Below are 23,465 nucleotides of genomic sequence, written 5' to 3'. Positions count from 1 at the left end.
CACAAGTACAATATGCGCTCCATCTATATTCGCAAGGACGACAAGGTGTAGGTCGACTGCAACCTTCTCCCTAGGAGCTACGGCACAAGTACAACATGCGCCCCATCCCTATCTGCAAGGACGACGAAGCACAGGTCGACTGTAGCCACCATTTCAGAGCTGCATCTCCAGCGCAAAGACTATTCCAAGCTGTGAACAAAGTCCATTCGAAGGCAAAACGCAAGCACATTCGGAGATAAACCAAATTCGAATAAATCCTAGAGTTCCAAGCAGCAAATCAAAAGTATTCGGGCATCAAGCCCGAAGGATTTTAATGGTTACAGCAATCACTTGGCATTTCGAGGCAAATTTAAAGCAGATTCAAGTCTCATAAGTTGTTCACTCGGCAGGAGGAGGGCTGGCAGGCTCCATGAATGAGTCCAGGTTGATCCCATCAGCAACCCGAGTAGCGGCAACAATGAAAGTCTCCATGAAGGATTGGAAGTCATGCTTTTTGGTGTTAGCGACTTTGATCGCAGCCAGTTTGTCTTCACGAACCTCCTTGCAATGGACTCGCACCAAGGACAGCGCCACGTCAGCACCACACCGAGTGGAGTACTTCTTCCATTCTTGCACTCGGTCAGGGATCTCATTCAGTCGAGCCATCAGGGACTCCAAGTCATCTTGAAGCGTCGCCCTCGGCAAAAGCGATGAGTCGATTCAGGAGACTACCTCCTTCAGACGCACGCGGTAGCTTGTGGCGCTGGCGATACAGGACTCCAGGCGGAGCACGTTTATTGCGGTTTCGCCGCAAACTGGAGAAGCGATAGGGTCCAGACCCATCTCGACCTTTCCAGTTTCCTCGTCAGAGTCTTGGCAGAATTCTGTAGCCAAAAATTAGTGAATCGGCCGAGCAGGATCCGATCGCAAGCATCAACACAGTCAGTTTAAAAGAAGTACCTTCCAGCGTGAGATAGAGCTGTTGGAAATATGCCCTAGAGGCAATAATAAATTAGTTATTATTATATTATATTTCATTGTTCATGATAATCGTTTATTATCCATGCTAGAATTGTATTGATAGGGAACTCAGATACATGTGTGGATACATAGACAACACCATGCCCCTAGTAAGCCTCTAGTTGACTAGCTTGTTGATCAATAGATGGTTACAGTTTCGTAACCATGGACATTAGATGTCATTGATAACGGGATCACATCATTAGGAGAATGATGTGATGGACAAGACCCAATCCTAAGCCTAGCACAAGATCATGTAGTTCGTTTGCTAAAGCTTTTCTAATGTCAAGTATCATTTCCTTAGACCATGAGATTGTGCAACTCCCGGATACTGTAGGAGTGCTTTGGGTGTGCCAAACATCACAACGTAACTGGGTGGCTATAAAGGTACACTACAGGTATCTCCGAAAGTGTCTGTTGGGTTGGCACGAATCAAGACTGGGATTTGTCACTCCGTGTAAACGGAGAGGTATCTCTGGGCCCACTCGGTAGGACATCATCATAAACTCCAAGCACTACGGAGGAGGATGAGGTGTTGGAGGAGGAAGAGGGCTGCGCCAGGGGAAGGGTGCGGCTGCCCTCTCTTTCCCTCACTATATATAGGGGGAAGGGAGGAGGGGGAGGCGCCCTAGGGTTCCCTAGGGGAGGGGCGGCGGCCACAGGGGAAACCCTAGATGGGTTTGGGCTCCCCCACCCCCTCGGAAACTTGCCCCCCAAGCTGGAAGGGGCGGCTGCCCTAGGGGTGGCGCCCCCACCTCTCCTGGTTACGTGAGATGGGGTGGGAGGGGCGCTCAGCCCCTTAGTGGGCTGATGTGCCCTCTCCCCTTGGCCCATAAGGCCCCCCAACACTTGCCGGGGCCTCCGAAACCCCTTTCGGACACACTGGTCATCACCTGGTACCCCCGGAACAATTTCGGACTCCAATACCCTTCGTCCAATATACCGATCTTCACCTCTGGACCATTCCGGAGCTCCTCGTCATGTCCGGGTTCTTATCCGGGACTCCGAACAACCTTCGATAACCACATACTATTTCCCATAACAACTCTAGCGTCACCGAACCTTAAGTGTGTAGACCCTACGGGTTCGGGAACCATGCAGACATGACCGAGACAACTCTCCGGCCAATAACCAACAGCGGGATCTGGATACCCATGTTGGCTCCCACATGTTCCACGATGATCTCATCGGATGAACCATGATGTCGAGGATTCAATCAATCCCGTATACAATTCCCTTTGTCCAGCGGAGAACCACGAGCTCCATCACCACCACGGCATCGTGCTGTCGGAGTTTTTCCCTCAACTTCTCCTCTCACCTTGCTGGATCAAGAAGGAGGAGATGTCTCCCAACCGTACGTGTGTTGAATGCGGAGGTGCCGTCCGTTCAGCGCTAGGATCATCGGTGATTTGGATCATGACGAGTACGACTCCATCAACCCCGTTCACTTGAACGCTTCTGCTTAGCGATCTACAAGGGTATGTAGATGCACTCTCCTTCCCCTCATTGCTGGATTACTCCATAGATTGATCTTGGTGATGCGTAGAAAATTTTAAATTTCTGCTACGATCCCCAATAGTGGCATCATGAGCTAGGTCTATGCGTTGTTTCTATGCACGAGTAGAACACAAAGCAGTTGTGGGCGTCAATATTGTCAATTTACTTGCCGTTACTAGTGTTATCTTGATTCGGCGGCATCGTGGGATGAAGCGGCCCGGACCGACCTTACACGTACGCTTACGTGAGACTGGTTCCACCGACTGACATGCACTAGTTGCATAAGGTGGCTAGCGGGTGTCTGTCTCTCCCACTTTAGTCGGATCGGATTCGATGAAAAGGGTCCTTATGAGGGGTAAATAGAAATTGGCATATCACGTTGTGGTTTTCGTGTAGGTAAGAAACGTTCTTGCTAGAAACCTATAGCAACCACGTAAAAACTTGCAACAACAATTAGAGGACGTCTAACTTGTTTTTGCAGCATATGCCTTGTGATGTGATATGGCCAAAAGGATGTGATGAATGATATATGTGATGTATGAGATTGATCATGTTCTTGTAATAGGAATCACGACTTGCATGTCGATGAGTATGACAACCGGCAGGAGCTATAGGAGTTGTCTTAATTTATTTTATAACCTGCGTGTCAACATAAACGTCATGTAATTACTTTACTTTATTGCTAAAGCGTTAGCCATAGTAGTAGAAGTAATAGATGACGAGACAACTTCAAGAAGACACGATGATGGAGATCATGGTGTCATGCCGGTGACAACGATGATCATGGAGCCCCGAAGATGGAGATCAAAAGGAGCAAAATGATATTGGCCATATCATGTCACTATTTGATTGCATGTGATGTTTATCATGTTTTACATCTTATTTGCTTAGAACGACGATAGCTTAAATAAGATGATCCCTCGTAATAATTTCAAGAAAGTGTTCCCCCTAACTGTGCACCATTGCGAAGGTTCGTTGTTTCGAAGCACCACGTGATGATTCTAACGTTCGAATACAACGGGTGTAAGCCAGATTTACACACGCAATACACTTAGGTTGACTTGACGAGCCTATCATGTACAGACATGGCCTCGGAACACGGAAGACCGAAAGGTCGAACATGAGTCATATAGAAGATACGATCAACATGAGATGTTCACCGTTGATGACTAGTCCGTCTCACGTGATGATCGGACACGGCCTAGTCGATTCGTATCATGTTTCACTTAGATGACTAGAGGGATGTCTATCTGAGTGGGAGTTCATTAAATAATTTGATTAGATGAACTCAATTATCATGAACATAGTCTAAATTGTCTTTGCAAATATGTTGTAGATAAATAGCTCATGTTGTAGCTCCCTATTTCAATATGTTCCTAGAGAAAGATTAAGTTGAAAGATATTGTAAGCAATGATGCGGACTGGGTCCGTAGTCCGAGGAGTCTCCTCACTGCTACACAGAAGGCTTACGTCTCGATGTGCAAACCCCTACAACGTCGTCTGTGGATGTTGTGAACACCTGACAGACACATCCTGATGACTACTTGATAGTTTAGTGCACCATCCTTTACGGCTTGGAATCGGGGTTCCAATGACGTTTTGAATGCCATAGAACATATGAGATGTTCCAAGAGCTGAAATTGGGATTTCAGGCTCATGCCCGTGTTGAGAGGTGTGAGACCTCTGACAAGTTCTTTTGCCAGCAAGATGGAGGAGAATAGCTCAGCTAGTGAGCATGTGCTCAGAATGTCTGGGTGCTACAATCACTTAAAGCAGTGGGAGTTAAACTTCCAGATAAGATAGTGATTGATAGAGTTCTCTAGCCACTATCACTAAGCTACTAGATCTTCGTGATGAACTATGACATGCAAGGGATGGAGTTGATCCCGGAGCTGTTCGCGGTGCTTAAGACCGCAAAAGGTAGAAATCAAGAAGGAGCATCAAGTGTTGATGGTTTAACAAGACCACTGGTTTCAAGAAGGGCAAGGGCTAGAAGGGAAACTTCATGGATGGCAAACCAGTTGCCGCTCCAGTGAAGGAACCCAAGGTTGAACCCAAACCCGAGACTAAGTGCTTCTATTGTAAAGGGAACGGTCACTGGTAGCGGAATTACCCCAAATGCATGGTAGATAAGAAGACTGGCAACTTCAACAAAATTTATATGTGTTATTAATGTGTACCTCACTAGTACTCCTGGTAGCACCTGGGTATTAGATACCGGTTCAGTTACTATTATTGGTGACTTGAAGCAAAAGCTACGGACTAAACGGAGACTGGCTGAGGGCGAGGTGACGATGTGTGTTGGAAGTGTTTCCAAAGTTGATGAGATCACCATCGCACGCTCCATCTGCCTTCGGGATTAGTATTGAACCTAGATAAATGTTATCAGGTGTCTACGTTGAGCATGAATATGATTAGATCATGTTCATTGCAATACGGTCATTCATTTAAGTTAGAGAATAATGGTTATTCTGTTTACATGAATGATACCTTTCATGGTCATGCACCCTATGTGAGTGGTTCACTGAATCTCGGTCGTGGTGATACACATGTTCACGCCAAAAGATGTAGAGTTAATAATGATAGTACCACTTTCTTGTGGCACTGCCGCTTAGGTCATATTGGCATAAGATGCATGAAGAAACTCCATGTCGATGGATGTTTGGAGTCACTTGATTTTGAATCGCTTGACACATGCGAGCCATGCCTCATGGTCAGGATGACTAAGACCCCGTTTTTAGGTACAATGAAACGGGCAAGTGACTTGTTCGAAATCATACATGCTGATGCGTGTGATCCAATGAGAATTGAAGCGTGCGGTGCATATCGCTATTTTCTCATCTTCACTGACGATTTGAGTAGATATAGGTATATTTACTTAATGAAGCACAAGTGTGAAACGTTTGAAAAGTTCAAGCGATTTCAGAGTGAAGTTAAGAATCATCATAACAGGAAGATCAAATTCCTATGATCTGATCAATGAGAATTTCTGAGTTATGAGTCTGGCAATCACTTAAGACATTGTGGAATTGTTTCACAGTTGAAGCCACCTGGAACACCATAGGGTAATGGTGTGTCCGGACGTCGTAATCGAACCTTATGAGATATGGTGCAATCTATGATGTCTCTTACCGATCTACCGCTATTATTTTGAGGTTATACATTAGAGACAGTTGCATTCACTGTAGATAGGACACCATATAAGTCTGTTGAGACGACGTCGTATGAACATTGGTTTGGCAAGAAACGAAAGTTGTCGTTTCTTAATGTTTGGGGCTGCGATGCTTAAGGCTTCAGCAGGAGAAGCTCGAACCCAAAGCGGACAAACACATCTTCATAGGATACCCAAAGGTTACGGTTGGGTATACCTTCTATCTCAGATCCGGGGGCAAATTATTTGTCGCTAAGAACGGGTCCTTTCTCGAGAAGGAGTTTCTCTCGAAAGAATTGAGTGGGAGGAAGATAGAACTTGATGAGGTTGTCGAACCTTTACTTCAACCAGAGAGTGATGCAACATAGAAAGATGTTTTCTGTGGCGCCTACGTCTGTTGAATAGGAAGTTAATGATAGTGATCATGAAGCTTCGGATCAAGTTGCTATTGAACCTCGTAGGTCGACAAGGATATGTACTACTCCTAAGTGGTACGATAATCCTGTCTTAGATATCATGTTGTTAGACAACAATGAACCTATGAGCTATGGAGAAGCGATGGTGGGCCCGTATTCCGACAAATGGTTAGAAGCCATGAAATCCGAGATAGGATCCATATATCAGAACAAAGTATGGACTTTGGTGGACTTGCCCGATGATCGGCAAGCCATTGAGATAAATGGATCTTTAAGAAGAAGACGGACGTGGGCGGTGATGTTACCGTCTATGAAGCTCGACTTGTGGGAAAGAGTCTTTTCACAAGTTCAAGGAGTTGACTATGATGAGAATTTCTCACCCGTAGCGATGCTTAAGTCCGTCGGAATCATGTCAGCATTAGCTGTATTTTTCGATTATGAAATCTTACAGATGGATGTCAAAACAAGTTTTCTTACCAGTTTTCGTTAGAAAAGTTGTATGTGATACAATAAAAGGTTTTGTCGATCCTAAGGATGCTAAAAGGTATGCTGGCTCCAACAATCCTTCTATGGACTAGAGCAAGCATCCCGGAATTGGAATATATGTTTTGATGGAGTGATCAAAGATTTTAGGTTTATACAATGTTTGTTAGAAACTTGTATTTACAAGAAAGTGAGTGGGAACACTACAACATTTCTGATAAGTATATGTGGATGACATATTGTTGATTCGAAATAATGTAGAATTTATGGAAAGCATAAATGGTTGTTTGAAGAGTGTTTTTCAAAGGAAGACCTGGATAAAGCTGCTTACATATTGGGCATCAAGATCTATAGAGATAGATCAAGACGCCTAATGGTACTTTCAAAGAACGCACACCTTGACATGTTTTTGAAGGAGTTCAAAATAGATAGTCAAAGAAGGGGTTCTTACCTGAGTTGTAAGGTGTGAAGTTGAGTAAGACTCAAAGCTTGACCACGGCAGAAGAAAGAGGAAGGACGAAGGTCGTCCCCTATGCTCTTGTCATAGGCTCTATACGGTATGCCATGCTAAGTACCGCACCTGATGTGTGCCTTGCCACATGTCTGGCAAGAGGGTACAAAGGTGATCTAGGACTGGATCACCAGATAGCGGTCAAAATTATCCTTAAAGGAATAAGGAAAAGTTTCTCGGTTATGGAGGTGATAAAGAGTTCGACGTAAAGAGTTACGTCGATGCAAGCTTAACACCTATCTGGATAGCTCTGAGTAGAGATACCGGATACGTATAATGGAGCAACAATTTGGAATAGCTCCAAGTGGAACGTGGTAGCAGCATCTACGATATGACATAAAGTTTTGCGAAATACATAGGGATCTGAATATGGCAAGACCCGTTGACTACAACCTCTCTCACGAGCATAACATGATCAAACCCAGAACTCATTGAGTGTTAATCACATAGTGAAGTGAACTAGATTATTGAGTCTAGTAAACTCTTTGGATGTTGGTCACATGGCGATGTGACCTGTGAGTGTTAATCACATGGCGATGTGAACTAGATTATTGACTCTAGTGCAAGTGGGAGACTGTTGGAAATATGCCCTAGAGGCAATAATAAATTAGTTATTATTATATTATATTTCATTGTTCATGATAATCATTTATTATCCATGCTAGAATTGTATTGATAGGAAACTCAGATACATGTGTGGATACATAGACAACACCATGTCCCTAGTAAGCCTCTAGTTGACTAGCTCGTTGATCAATAGATGGTTACAGTTTCCTGACCATGGACATTGGATGTCGTTGATAACGGGATCACATCATTAGGAGAATGATGTGATGGACAAGACCCAATCCTAAGCCTAGCACAAGATCGTGTAGTTCATTTGCTAAAGCTTTTCTAATGTCAAGTATCATTTCCTTAGACCATGAGATTGTGCAACTCCCGGATACTGTAGGAGTGCTTTGGGTGTGCCAAACATCACAACATAACTGGGTGGCTATAAAGGTACACTACAGGTATCTCCGAAAGTGTCTGTTGGGTTGGCACGAATCGAGACTGGGATTTGTCACTCCGTGTAAATGGAGAGGTATCTCTGGGCCCACTCGGTAGGACATCATCATAATGTGCACAATGTGACCAAGGAGTTGATCACGGGATGATGTGTTACGGAACGAGTAAAGAGACTTGCCGGTAACGAGATTGAACAAGGTACCGGATACCGACGATCGAATCTCGGGCAAGTACAATACCGTTGGACAAAGGGAATTGTGTACGGGATTGATTGAACCCTCGACATCGTGGTTCATCCGATGAGATCATCGTGGAACATGTGGGAGCCAACATGGGTATCCAGATCCCGCTGTTGGTTATTGGCCGGAGAGTTGTCTCGGTCATGTCTGCATGGTTCCCGAACCCGTAGGGTCTACACACTTAAGGTTCGGTGACGCTAGAGTTGTTATGGGAAATAGTATGTGGTTACCGAAGGTTGTTCGGAGTCCCGGATAAGATCCCGGACATGATGAGGAGCTCCGGAATGGTCCGGAGGTGAAGACTGGTATATTGGACGAAGGGTATTGGAGTCCGGAATTGTTCTGGGGGTACCAGGTGATGACCAGCGTGTTCGAAAGGGGTTTCGGAGGCCCCGGCAAGTGTTGGGGGGCCTTATGGGCCAAGGGGAGAGGGCACATCAGCCCACTAAGGGGCTGAGCGCCCCTTCCACCCCATCTCACGTAACCAGGAGAGGTGGGGGCGCCACCCCTAGGGCAGCTGCCCCTCCCGGCTTGGGGGGCAAGTTTCCTAGGGGGTGGGGGCGCCCAAACCCATCTAGGGTTTCCCCTGTGACCGCTGCCCCTCCCCTAGGGAACCCTAGGGCGCCTCCCCCTCCTTCCTTCCCCCTATATATAGTGAGGGAGAGAGAGGGCAGCCGCACCCTTCCCCTGGCGCAGCCCTCTTCCTCCTCCAACACCTCATCCTCCTCCGTAGTGCTTGGCGAAGCCCTGTCGGAGAACCACGAGGTCCATCACCACCACGCCGTCATGCTGTCGGAGGTTTTCCCTCAACTTCTCCTCTCACCTTGCTGGATCAAGAAGGAGGAGACATCTCCCAACCGTACGTGTGTTGAACACGGAGGTGCCGTCCGTTCGGCGCTAGGATCATCGGTGATTTGGATCACGATGAGTACGACTCCATCAACCCCGTTCACTTGAACGCTTCCGCTTAGCGATCTACAAGGGTATGTAGATGCACTCTCCTTCCCCTCGTTGCTGGATTACTCCATAGATTGATCTTGGTGATGCGTAGAAAATTTTAAATTTCTGCTATGATCCCCAACAAGAGCTTCTTGGCGAGAGTCCTCAGATAAGCTTCCGTGTCATTCCTCTTGCGGATCGCGGACTCCAGCTTTTCATTCAGGGCAACCTTGTCCTTCTTCAGACTAGTCACTTCACGGTTAGCTTCATTGAGGCAAGATTTCAGTTTGTTCACCTCCCCTTCCAGCGTTTCGACTGAAGCAAGCTTCTGGTCTGCGAGGGCAGTTTTATCTCCGGTTGCTTTTTGCGTCGCGGTGAGGTCCGAGTCCTTCTTCTCCAGAGCCAACTTCATTTTCTCTGCAAAAGAAGCAATCGAATCAAACAAGAGATCAAAGAAATATATTGAAAGTCAGTCGACAACCGGTTACCTTCCGTACCAGCAACTTCGTCTTGAGCTTTCTTCAGATTCTGCTGGGCCAATTCCAAGTCGAGGTTGAGTTGCCTTTGCTTCTCCTCAAGTTCAGCAAACTTGGAAATAAGAGTTCAAGACTTCTGCAGAAGGCAAAAGACGGGTCAGTTGATAAGATCAAAGGTTGTTTACTTCCGAGTGAATAAAACCTAAAGAAGTTCGCTTAGACCCCAGCCGACTGCACACAGTCGACTGCGGTCTCGGGGGCTACACCCAGCGGGTGCACTTGGCGTGCCCCCGCTGATTAAGACCCAACTCGACAGGTCCACCCGGTCCAAAAAAAGAGTTGTTCAGACCACAGTCGACTGCCAGCAGTCGACCGCGGTCTCGGGGACTACACCTAGTGGGTGCACTTGGCGTGCCCCCACCGGTTCAGATCCTACTCGACCGGTCCGCCTGAGTCGAGTGGAAGAAAAGGAAAAGAAAGGAAGGTAGAACTCAGACCCCAGTCGACTGCCAGCAGTCGACCGTGGTCTCAGGGACTACACCCAGTGGGTGCACTTGGCGTGCCCCCACCGGTTCAGATCCCACTCGCCCAGACCGAGTGGAGGAGCGCAACTACCAAAGACAACAAAACACCCAGTGGGTGCTCTGATTCGACGCAAACAACATGAGATTGTGTAGAAGAAAAAATTTCGGGTAGCATATCCTCATAGAACAAGAGCAGTCGGAAAGTCTACTTACTTGGACGTTGGCCCGAAGAGCAGCACTGGCGTTGTAGGCAGCCTGGCTATTCTCATGCACCATCTTCACCCGCTCCATCATCACGTCAGCCTGTCGGATGGCTTCCGCAGCCGCTTCCGACTAGTTGTCCGGGACGGGGTAGCTGGTGAAAAAGAGAGCAGACGACCCAGGTGTGGCAGCTTGGAGCTCCGTGGCGTGGAGTTGGACGACTGAAGGAATCACCGGTGCAGTCGACGGTGTGGGGTGCTCACTCGACAAGGGTGCATCGAAGGTTACAGAGGCCCTGCCCGCGTCTTCAAGTTGACGGACGGGCGGTGTTGTTGTTGGCCCTTGCCGAGACATCTTACCAGCTGCTACCTTCTTGCTCTTCCTGGGCTTAAGAGCCACATCTTCATTGTCATCTGGAAGATCGATGACGTTGGGTGGAGCTGCAAGACAGATCATTCGACCCCAAGTGAACCACTAGAATGCAATCGACCAAGGAATCAAGAACAAGATCATAAGAGTTTCTACCTGGGTTAGAGGTAACCGCTTCTTCCATCTCCTCGTCTCGGTACTGGAGAGAAGAGGTTCCTGACATAGCAGCACTGCAAAGACCCGCATCCAGTCGGTTACGTTCTGTTATTCGAGTCGACGAAAAGAACAAGTCAGATGATTACCCGAAGATAGTAGGGACGGTCACTTTGATCCTGGGCAAAGCCTTTGGAAGCTTGGAGGAGGTGGCTTTCGGTGCTTTCGGCGCTGGAGGCGGCACAACTTTGGGTTGCTTCGGAGCCTTCTCAGTCGGTGTTGGGGAAGACGTCCTGGGACGCTTCAAAGACTGCCCAATCGGCACGGCCACCAGGCTCGGAGCGCTCGCCGGGTCGTGAGCGTGTTTGGATCTCCTCTCCCTATGAGGAGGTGAGTCGACCTCTTCGTCATCAGTCGATTCGTCGCTCTCCTTGTCCTCCTCGGCATCCGAGTACCCTTCGCCGCTCTCGCCCCCGCTCGCTCCTTCCTCGACGTCTTGCTCCTGCACTCCATTGGGCATTGAGTACATGTTGATGAGGGCCTGAAAAGACAACGATCAAAAGAGATTCAGTCAACCATCAACATGATGTCACACAGTGAATCGGAAAGATACTTGATAAAACAGAATCGTACCTGCTCTGGCTGACGCGAGTGGTCGAATGGAATCACCCTCCTAGACCCCCGAGGGTTGTCTTTGTTGCTGGTGATCCCCATCAGCCACTTCTCCAAGGTGTCCTCGCTGACATCCTCCGGGTGGATCCGAGTGGAATCCTCGAGCCCAGAGTACATCCACATCGGATGATCGCGTGCCTGAAGCAGTTGGATGTGTCGACCAAGAAAGACCTCCAGCATGTCCATCCCGGTCACCCCGTCGCGGACGAGTTGGACGACCCGCTCGACCAGCACCTTGACCTGCGCCTTCTCTTCTAGAACCACCTTCAGAGGGGCAGACTTCTCCACTCGAGCCAAAGAAAAGGGAGGAAGCCCAGTCGACTGACCCGGGGTCGGCTGGTCCTTGCAATAAAACCAAGTCGACTGCCAGCCCCGGACCGAGTCGGGAAGGATCATTGCTGGGAAGGTGCTCTTGCTCCTCATCTGGATCCCCAGGCCCCCGCACATCGGGATCACTTGCCTCCTCTCATCACTCGGATTGGCCTTTTTGACCGACTGGGAGCGGCAGGTCAAGATGTGTTTGAAAAGACCCCAGTGCGGTCGACAGCCCAAGAAATTTTCACACATTGAAACGAAAGCGGCCAGATAGACTATGGTGTTTGGAGTGAAATGGTGGAGCTGAGCCCCAAAGAAGTTCAAAAGGCCCCGGAAGAAAGGATGGGGAGGCAATGAGAATCCGCGATCTACGTGGGTGGCGAGGAGAACGCACTCACCCTCTCTTGGCTGTGGCTCGGTCTTGTTCCTCGGGAGCCGTGCCGACTTGTGGGGGATCAGTCCCCCCTCCACCAGGTCGTCGAGGTCATCCTGGGTGATCGTCGAGCGGATCCAGTCGCCCTGGATCCAGCCCGGCGGCAGGCCGGATCTCGACGAGGATCCGCCCCGGCTGGTCCGCTTGCCCTTCGCCTTCGCGGTCGCCTTCTTCGTGCGCTCCAGCACCACCGTCTTCTCTTTTCCCATGGTGACGGATCGAGTTCGAGCGAGGGTCCGGCGAGAGAGCAGATATGAGCGTGGCAGAGAGGTCGGAGGAAGAAGAGAAGAGAATGGGAGCACACGGGATAGAGGCCTGGTCCGGTACCTTTTATAAGGCCATTCCCCGAGTGACTGACTGGTGGACCCAGGCGATCTAAACAAATCCCGCAACAGTCGTGCGCGCAGTACGTGGCGAAAAAGGTGGCGTGGAGATCGAGGAGACTTGCCTAATCCGTCCCGATTACCACAGTTTTGCCCGTCCGGCGCGCTTCCCCAAAATTCGAATCCCGCGAAATCCGCGGAGAGCAGAGCAACTTGCCAGACTGAAAACGTCCTCTACATTATCATGCGGAGTTTTACCATGAAACTTTACTCGACAAAAACCAAGAATGGACCAAGGCGACTGAAAAAGGAGTCGACGTCGTCTCCTCAGTTCATTGTTCCAGAACAGGATATGCTCATAGCACAAAGAATGAGTCGGAAGTGTTCCCAACTCCTTCCTCACTCAAACCCTGATCCATTCGGGGGCTAATGATGAAGCTATGTACCTAGGGTAGGGTCATGGATCTGTCCAACATACCCTCCCCAAGGATATCTCTACAAAGAATCAGAAGCAGTCGAAGAGAAACCATCATCCACTCAACCATGAAGATGTGTTCACTCGACCACCTTGAAGACACTCGACCACCAGAAGATGAGAAGCCCTTCACTCCGCAACGGTCGGGGTTTAAACCATAGCTTTATGGACATTTATAACACTTTACTTCAGACGTTACCAGTAACGCTCCTCCTTTATGAACATTGAACCTTGTGTAATGGAGGAGGGTTGGGGTCCTGGCGCACTCTATATAAGCCACCCCCTCCTCTGGGACAACGGTTCGCATCTTTTGTAAATTCACACACACATATATAATCCAGTCGACCGCCTCAGGGCACCGAGACGTAGGGCTGTTCCTTCCTCCAAGAAGGGCCCGAACTCGTAAAACTCGTGTGTACAACTACTTCGTAGCTAGGATCTTGCCTCCTTATACCTACCTCATTCTACTGTCAGTCTTAGATCCACGACAGACGAGTTAGCAAGACACTCCTTTACTACTAGATCTCCTGGTTCTTAGGATGCTGTTATCCCTGATTTTATTTCTCATTTACCTGTAAATGTTATGACTATTATATGAGAAATATTGTCTATTTGCTGTAAGAAAGCACTAGAAAAAATAAAAAAAATGCATCTAGATTTATAGACCACCTAGCGACGACTACACGCACTGAAGCGAGCCGAATGTGCGCTTCTGTCATCGCGCCCTCCCTCGTCGGAGCCGAGCAAACCTGTTATAGTAGAAAGTCGGAAAGTCGTCGTGCTAAGGCTCATAGAACCAACACACTAGAACAGCAACCACCGCAGATGAAGAGTGTAGATCAAAAGGATCCAACCTGAAGACACACGAACAAAGACGAACGACGAACAGATCCAAGCAAATTCACCAAACACAGATCTGCTGAAGACACACCTCCATATGCCCACAGATGATGCTAGATGCATCACCGAAAACGGGGCTAGGCGGGGAGACCTTTATTCCATCTTCAGAGAGCCGTTGCCATCTCGCCTTCCTGAGTAGGGCACAAACCCTAACAAAACTCGAATTTTTTTTCTAAAAACAGAACCCTCCCACCGGTAAGGGCCGAGATCCACTCTACCTCCATGGTTCTAAAATCACCGGAGACGGGACGGACCAGCGACGGTGCCGGCGGGAGGCAAAGAATCCTAGATTTTTGGAGGCGGCGGCTGGCCTCTAATTAGTAGCCCAAAGTATAAGGACTTCACTACAAATCTCTCAATTTTTAAACATGGCAAATTACGTGTCGTGAGCCCGGGAATTTGTTTCGGCAAGCATGTCAAATCCTGGCATGTTCAGTCTTTTTGTCAGGATTTACCATGCTTGTTGTAGGAATTGCCGTGCTCAAGATAGGTAATTTGCGTAAAAAACGTTTTTTTTGTCATGCTTACAAAACCGATGTCGGTTTTTTAGCATTTTTAAGCTATAGTCAATATACAAGATGCAGTATATAGAAACAATAAAATCAGCAAATACAAAAACGAATAGAGCATGGGCATTCCGCTAAAAAGAAGGGCGCCTGCATAAACTAGCTCGATCCCGTATCCCAACCCTCGATCCGCTGCTAGTATTTCACATGACTACTGTTGCATGGCCGGCCAGCTGTTATCTTGGACTCTCGTGCCATCCATATGCATGGGTCATTTCTCATCGTGCAGCCGGGTCGGAAACAGACGGACACATGCGCGCCGCAATCGCAGTCATTCTGGGTCGTCGATCTTCGTTTCCTCTCATAATAGTAATCTGAGACGGGGACATCGCGCCGTGTGCGTGAGTGTGGCCGTGAAACCGAAACCATCGGCCCGGCAGATCCAAGGCACGGCACGGCATGCATTGCGCCACCGTGAAACCAGCAGCGTCCGCCGCGGGTTGCCCCCACACGAGCGCGCACACGCGCCCGCGCATCCGCGCGCGCCGCCGTCCCCTACACGTGTCCTCCCACCTTCACGTGCCACTCTCTTCCTTCGCGCGCGTACTCCATTGAGTGACGCCGTCAATCTCGCCGTCGCACGCCTGCCCACGCGCGCGCCACCGGCCCACCCTCTCCCCGTCTTGAGTCTTCTACCGCGACCTCGCTATAAAAACGGAGCCACCAGCCCGCGAGTCCAGCCAGCCAGCCAGGCACCGCGCCATGGAAGCCACCTCGTCCCTCACGCGCTCCCTCTCCCTCGTCCCCCGCCCCCGCCGCTCCTCCCGCGCCGCCAAGTCCCCGCACATGCCCACCCTCTCCCCGGCGCCGCGCGTCCTCCCGCTCCGCCGCGCCAGGTCGGACGCCGACCTCCTCGGGTCCGTCCCCGCCGCGGCGCCAGCCTCCGCCGGCTCCGTCCTCCTCCGCTCGCCCCGCCCACGGACGCGCAACGATGAGGACGCGCCGATGGAGGACTGCTTCGACGGCGCGGGCGCCGGCAAGGGCAACAACAGCTCCGGCCGCGGCGGGGGCAGCGGAGGCGCCGGCGGCAACGGCCAGAGCGCCGGCATGGGGGAGCACTACCGCAGGGTGCTGAGGCTGGAGCCGGACAACCCGCTGCTGCTGCGCAACTACGGCAAGTACCTGCACGAGGTGGAGCGCGATCTGGCGGGCGCCGAGGAGTACTACGGCCGCGCCCTGCTCGCCTGCCCCGGCGACGCTGACCTGCTCAGCCTCTACGGCCGCGTCCTCTGGGAGGCCAACCAGGACAAGGACCGCGCCGCCGGATACTTCGAGCGCGCCGTCCAGGCCGCGCCCGACGACTGGTATGCGCGCGCCCCCATATCGTTCGCGACCATTTTTATTTCTTGACTGTGTGGTCGATCGAATCACTTGCTTACTAGTAGTGTTTACTTGCAGCTATGTGCTGGGATCGTACGCGAGCTTCCTGTGGGACGCCGAGGACGAGGACGAGGAAGGAGCGAGCACGGCGGCGGCCAGCTCTCCGGCGTTGGTGCCGGCCTGCTGACCCTAGCCGTTGATCTCGAGTGGCGCGGCGGTGGCGGTCTACTGTACAATACTGCACCGCACTGTACTGTGCGTAGCAGAGCCGGGATGGCGGCTGGTCGGTGACATCCTCGGCCGTGTGAAATGGCAGGCTGATCATTCCAGGGATAGATAGACGCTGCATGCCATTGCCGGCAACAAGTTGAGGAAGGAGACGACAGATTTGAATGGATCCGGCCGGGTCACCTCAGGCGTCAATCAATAATAATAACTACTACTGCTCTACTGAAGTTCTTTGTTCTGCTCTATCGACAATCGCCTGCTGCTACTACTTAATTAACCTTTCTTGTACTAATCACTACTCCTTCGCCCGAAAAAGCTTATCCCAAGTTTGTCCTCAAATGAATGTATCTAGCACCTATAAAGCGAGCTTGTTATCTGCTGTACTGCTTGGCTGATGCTGCTGAGCTTAATTCCATTTCCTTGATGTGTAATTACCTGCCGGTCGGGATAACCTTTGCTTCGGTCAGGCTGTTTTCATCCAATAATTAAGCTATGTTTATAATATATATCTGTCAATCTGTTCCATATCTTCAAACAAAATATAATACCTGTTGGGTGGAGCCATTTGCACAGCTTGCGATGGCAGTGGCATTATATGCGTGGCCTGCAATTTGTGAAGAAGAAATAGAAGCGAGCTGTCAAGCATGCATGTTACTCTGGGGATGTTTGATTCAGGGACTAAAAAGTCCCAGAGAGTAGAAAAAGTTCCTCAAAAATCCTTAGAAATCAAACGGGAGGAACTTTTTTTATAGAGAATAAAAAAAGACTCTAAGTCTCTTTTGATTAGTCTCTAGAACTAGAAAAAGTCTTAGGACTTCTTAACCAAACATCCTCTCTATATTGTTGGTACAAGAAAGTCGTGACGAACAAATACTCTACTGTTAACGAAGTTTGGGCGCGTGTGCTGTCATTCAGTAGAGTTTTTTTTCCGTAACGGAGGCAAAAGATTTGCCGAATCCATTAATTAAGAGAGAAGTTTAGAGTTGCTTTTACACGGAAAAGCTAAGCAAGAATTACAAGGGCACTACTCTCCCGACATGATGAGGCCCAAATGTTTTCCACCCGCGGTGACCCAAATCCTTGCCTCAACTTGGATGTTCGACAACAGGATGCACGGAAGGGTTGACTTGTGTCGGAAGATCCTAGCATTCCTTTCGCACCAAATGGTCCAGCATGTTAGCATGATGAGGGAGGTAATCGCTTTTCGATTCGGCATGCTGTCGCCCGACATCTTGATCCACCAGTCCTTGATAGAAGGTTGAGTCCCCCAGGTTGAGAAGTCGATGAAGTCAAGATTGAGCCAGCCCTTGATCATTCCCCACAGCCTAATGGAGAAACGACACTTGTAGAAGATGTATCTGACCGTTTCCGTTGTCTGCTTGCAAAGTGGACATAGCCCACAGTTAGGGCACCCTCTTTTTTCCAACCGATCCGCCGTCCAGACCCGGTTTTGGATGGCCAACCAGGCGAAGAATTTCATCTTAGGGGAGGGGGGGGGCAAGCTTTTCAGACCGCGGCGCCCATAGGCGAGTACACCAACCCAAGAAGTTGGGCGTGGTACGCGGAGGTGGCGGAGTATGTCCCGTCGGTCGTGTGCTTCCAAATAATGTTGTCCTCCATGTCCGCCACCATCGGTATGGCCCTAACGCGAGCCCAAAGGGTTACAATTTGACGAATGTGCTCCATAGTCCAGTTGTCAGGGAGCTTGATTTTTGTTAGCCAATTTCCTTCGTGCATGGCATCCCTGACTTCCACCTCTTCTGCTTGGAAGCCTCGAAAATGAGGGGGGGGGGGCGGCGATGTCGGACAGCTTTTCTCCATTTACCCAAGAAGAGTCCCAAAAAGGCGCCCGTGCACCATTGCCGATGGTGATGCGTGAGGATGCATAGAAGAGGTCACGATCTAGCTCATCGCAAGGGTTTGCCATCCCCACCCACATCTTGGACGGATCCATCCATTCAAACCAAAGCCATCTAAGCCTCAACACCCTTGCGAATTTAGTGAGGTCAAGTATTCCCAGTCCACCAAGATCCGCGGGGCAGCAAACAGAATTCCAGTTGACCTTGCATTTTGCCCCAGTAGTTTTGTCCGTGCCCGCCCACAAGAAAACCCGCTCAATCTTGTTAATACTAAGGAGTGTGCTTGCGGGAGGGTTGAGGGCAATGATGTGGTAGAGCACCTGAGAGGTGAGCACAGACTTGACAAGCGCCCCTCGCCCGATGGCGGTGATGTTCCGGCCATCGCACGGGACAAGCCTTTTTTTTAACAGTTCGGCATAGCATCCTTTAGACAAACTGTTCGGCATAATATTACCACAAATATTAGCGGATACGGTGAGCATTCACATGATTTCCATAGAAAATTTTGTAGAATCGATGAATCTTAATTTTTCTTCTACATCGGCTGTTTGTTCCACGAATTGAATCTTCATCCTTGAATGGAAAACCGTATAGAAATTCAAGGCCCATGGAATGTCATCCATTATCCATACATGGCGATTGATTTGCACTTACTCAAACGTTTCGGAAGAATTTTTGCTTCTTTCGTGAGCAGTGCCGAAATTATCCAGCTATCAGATGGAAAGATACAGTAATCCTATGACTTAGAGGTTTGCTGATTATCCGAGGATTTGAGGAGCCAAAAAACCAATGCCTGACCACAACTATATAATGAACAATCCAGGGTCCATGTGCTGAAATTCTATAGGAATTATGGAGGATTCAGTTCCTTAGAATATCTTTTGATGGAGCTTGTTTGGTTAATATGATTATAAGAGCATCTTCAACCGGCGCGCTAAAAAACAGTTTACAGCGTCAAAATCGTCAGCTTTTGCGTGCCGCGGTGCGCTGCCTTCAGCGGCCGCTGCAAAATATAGCGCGTCCGAGCCGCTCCAACAGACGCGCTAAACTGCAGCGTGCGCGAGCAGCCGGCGCTTGCCATATATTGCATTTTGGAGACAATATGATGATATTTCAAACATCAACACAAGACATAGCATAGTTTAAAAACACCAAACAAGTTCATGGAACAAAGTTCAAAATCATGCCCACATCATCACCAACCAAGTTCAAAATCCGAACCAAATTCATGACATAAAAGTTCACACAAACAAATGGCACATCAACAATCATGCCTTATCCTCATCTTCCTCCGATTCATCATCCTCATCCGAAGACGAGTCTTCCTCCTCCTCTTCATTGTCGCATGCCGCATCATCATGTGGAGCTCGGAAGGTGTTGGCAAGATCTTCAACGGCATCATGCAAAGGTGTGTGATGAGGCACACCGGAAGACATTCCACCCATGTCACCCGGAGGTGCTCCCATGCCTCCCATGAGAGACGCAAACTCATGCTTCCCATGGTAGCTCCGAAGCCACCCATGCCTCCCATGGCCCCCATGGTAGCTCCGAAGCCACCCATGCCTCCCATGCCGCCCATGGTAGCGCCGAAGCCACCGATGCCGCCCATGACACCCATGCCGCACATGCCAACCATGGCTCTTTTTTGGACCAAGATTTCTTCACGGGCAAGATTGATGTACTCCTTTTGCTTCTCATCGAGGGTAGACGTGTCCATGAACAACAAGTACTTCTTTCATTCCAACAATCTAGTTCGCTCCTCCATGGACAATTTCTTCTCCTCCAATGCCACCTTCCTCTCCTCGGCCACCACACTCCTCTCCTCGGCCGCCAACCTCCTCTCCTCGGCCGCGGCATCTTGGTTCCTTGCCATCTTCCTCACTTCGTTCGCTTCCTTTCTTGCATTCACAATAGCTTCCATAGCACTTTTTAGCTCGTCATCTTCTTTCCTATTCTTCTTTTCTTTTCTGTCTTTCTTGCATCCATTTGGTCTTTTTGACTTGGAGTACAAAACTGAGTTTGGTGTAGGGCTTCTCTTGCCGTCATCACTTGATGCCTCCTCCTCATCATCATCCAAATCAATAGTTCGCTTGCGTTTGTTGCTCTCCGCATCATCGACACCATCACGGGGCTTTCATTTCTCATCATCCTTCAATTCTTCATAGCAATGATGCAAGGTGGATGGTCTCTCTTTCTTGATCTTCCCTTTCTTGGTCTGCTTCTCCACTCCTTGGAATAAGTTTTGTGCAATAGTGAGCTACAAACAAAAGAACAAGTTAGCACTTGAAACACCAAGAAGGAGCATGATGAACATTGAAGAATCATGAAAGAAATGGCACTTACCCTATCTCTATCATCAGTGCCACTTGGGTTCAACTTGACAACCGCCTTAAGTACGGCCGCCCACCTTTGACAATCTCGGTTGATTGCCATGTCGACCACCTGGAGCGAATACATCTTCCGGCACGATCAATTCCACTTTTGTTGTGTAGATCAAAGTGATCCTTCATCTGGAGCCAATATGCATCTCTACTTTGATCCCCTCCAACGGTGGGATCCCTCGACACTTGCAACCAAGTATTGCATAGCAAGATGTCTTCGTCCATGGTGTATTTGCCCCCTCTTCCTTTCGATGTATCAATGATGCCCTCACCATCCTCGTCCACCTCAAACGCATGATCATCGAAATGCATCTCATTGGTTTGAGACCAATGAGAATTGTTGGAGCCAACACCCATAGTTGGCATATATGCCTCATCATTGTAACTACAAAGTATATACAACAAAGCAAATAAGCTATCCATATGCATGCATTCAGAAACAATAACAACAACAAAAAAGTGGGCAAAATTTTACCTTGTGAGCATTTCATCGAACACCTTGTGCGTGTCAGCCGGCGGCTCAACAAGTGACCTCGCCGACGCGTCCGTCGCACGCCCTGCAAGCTTCTTCTTCAGCCGCCTAGAGGATTCGTCCGCTGCCTTGTTCTTCTTCGTGGAGACCTTGCCCGTCTTCGCCCGCGCCATATTTGGGAGCTTTGAGAGGGTGGGTACGTGGCTTCACGGAAGGCGCCGGCGTGACGCCACCCGCCGCTGAGGTCGTCTGTGGCAGCATGAAAAGGCCGCACGCGATACTGGTGCTTGGAGGAGCACCGGCGGAGGCGAAGCCAAAGCTCACGCGCTAGGGTTTGCGGCAGCGATGGCGGAGGGGTCGCGGGTGTAGGAAGGGGTGAGAAGGATGTCCGCGCGTCCATCCATCGGGTGAATTCGCCGGTGGCAGCATGGGCGGAGTGAAAGCGGCGCGGCGGAGAGGGTGCGGCGTGGGCGCTCGAGTGTGCAGCGCGCGGAAGCGGGCGCGCGTTACCATTTTGGCCCCCGCGCTAAACTACTTATGCCGCGCGCGTGGTTTTTGCGCCTCCGCTGGAGCTCCCGGAGCGGTTGCGCGCGCGCAAAAAACACAAATTTTCCAGCGCGGAGCTTATATGGCGCGGCTGCTGGAGATGCTCTAAACCATAGTTATTTCAAATATCTACTTTTCTGCGCAAAAGTTTGTTCATGTATTAATAATATGCAACAACAGTAGAATTCCAAGAAGTAAAAGAGATTACGACCGTGGACCATCTAGCGACAACTATAAGCACTGGAACAAGTCGATTGTGTGCCGTCATCATCACCCTTCCTCGTCGAAGTGGGACGGATCTTGTTGTAGTTGACAGTGAAAAGTCGTTGTGCTAGCGGATTAGAACAACAACTACAGTTGATAGTGTGAAAAGTAGATTGGAAGAGCCGTACATGCAAACACACCAAAGATCACGAGTGCTGGCCGAATCTAGACAGGCCCGCTAGGGACCAACGTCAGCAGATCCAAGCAGATCCTCTGGAAACAGACCTCCACTCATCCTCCACCGGCATTAGGCGCACAGCGAGGATAGGGCGCGGAGGACATCATTCTAACCTTGGGACATTACATAGCGCCTTAGTAGTACCAGATCTAGCCCAATGAGCCAGGGTGGTCAATAGTAGAACTGCTCATAAAAAATGTTTTTCCAAAAATTTTAATTTTTTTATATGACATAAAGCTATTGGAAAATCCCAGGGTGGGTCGTGGCCCACCCTATCCACCCTCTAGTTCCACCACTGTGCCTTGCAGCCCCGACGAAGTCACTAAGACTGCCTAAAGAGAGGGTGTTGATAACCCACAAGTATAGGGGATCGCAACAGCTTTCGAGGGTAGAGTATTCAACCCAAATTTATTGATTCGACACAAGGGGAGCCAAAGAATATTCTCAAGTATTAGCAGCTGAGTTGTCAATTCAACCACACCTGAAAACTTAGTATCTGCAGCGAAGTGATTAGTAGCAAAGTAATATGATAGTGATGGTAACGGTAACAAAAGAGTAATGAAAGCAAAGTAATGTTTTTGGTATTTTGTAGTGATTGTAACAATAGCAACGGGAAAGTAAATAAGCGTAAACCAGTATATGGAAAGCTCGTAGGCATCGGATCAATGATGGATAATTATGTCGGATGCGGTTCATCATGTAACAGTCATAACATAGGTTGACACAGAACTAGCTCCAATTCGTCAATGTAATGTAGGGTAGGCATGTATTCCGAATATAGTCATACATGCTTATGGAAAAGAACTTGCATTGAAGGAAATATGCCCTAGAGGCAATAATAAAGTTATTATTTATTTCTTTATTTCATGATAAATGTTTATTATTCATGCTAGAATTGTATTAACCGGAAACATAATACATGTGTGAATACATAGACAAACATAGTGTCACTAGTATGCCTCTACTTGACTAGCTCGTTAATCAAAGATGGTTATGTTTCCTAACCATAGACACAGAGTTGTTATTTGATTAACGGGATCACATCATTAGGAGAATGATGTGATTGACTTGACCCATTCCATTAGCTTAGCACTCGATCGTTTAGTATGTTGCTATTGCTTTCTTCATGACTTATACGTGTTCCTATGACTACGAGATTATGCAACTCCCGTTTACCGGAGGAACACTTTGTGTGCTACCAAACGTCACAACATAACTGGGTGATTATAAAGGATCTCTACAGGTGTCTCCAAAGGTACATGTTGGGTTGGCGTATTTTGAGATTAGGATTTGTCACTCCGATTGTCGGAGAGGTATCTCTGGGCCCTCTCGGTAATGCACATCACCTAAGCCTTGCAAGCAATGCAACTAAATGAGTTAGTTGCGAGATGATGTATTATGAAACGAGTAAAGAGACTTGCCGGTAACGAGATTGAACTAGGTATTGATATACCGACGATCGAATCTCGGGCAAGTAACATACCGATGACAAAGGGAACAACGTATGTTGTTATGCGGCCTGACCGATAAAGATCTTCGTAGAATATGTGGGAGCCAATATGAGCAT

General features: G+C 48.9%; 1 protein-coding gene across 1 annotated transcript; it reads left to right on the top strand.

The window, feature by feature from the left end:
• The first annotated feature begins 15,338 nt into the window (after positions 1–15,338).
• Positions 15,339–16,704, top strand: LOC119273216. The gene is made up of 2 exons (XM_037554463.1): positions 15,339–15,954; positions 16,049–16,704. Exons 1-2 carry the CDS (start codon positions 15,353–15,355, stop codon positions 16,155–16,157), a joined length of 711 nt encoding a protein of 236 aa, XP_037410360.1. The 5' UTR covers positions 15,339–15,352; the 3' UTR covers positions 16,158–16,704.
• The last annotated feature ends 6,761 nt before the right edge of the window (positions 16,705–23,465 follow it).

Source organism: Triticum dicoccoides, chromosome 1A (assembly GCF_002162155.2).
Source record: "Triticum dicoccoides isolate Atlit2015 ecotype Zavitan chromosome 1A, WEW_v2.0, whole genome shotgun sequence".
Lineage (NCBI taxonomy): Eukaryota > Viridiplantae > Streptophyta > Magnoliopsida > Poales > Poaceae > Triticum > Triticum dicoccoides.
This window is presented reverse-complemented; position numbering and strand designations above follow the sequence as displayed.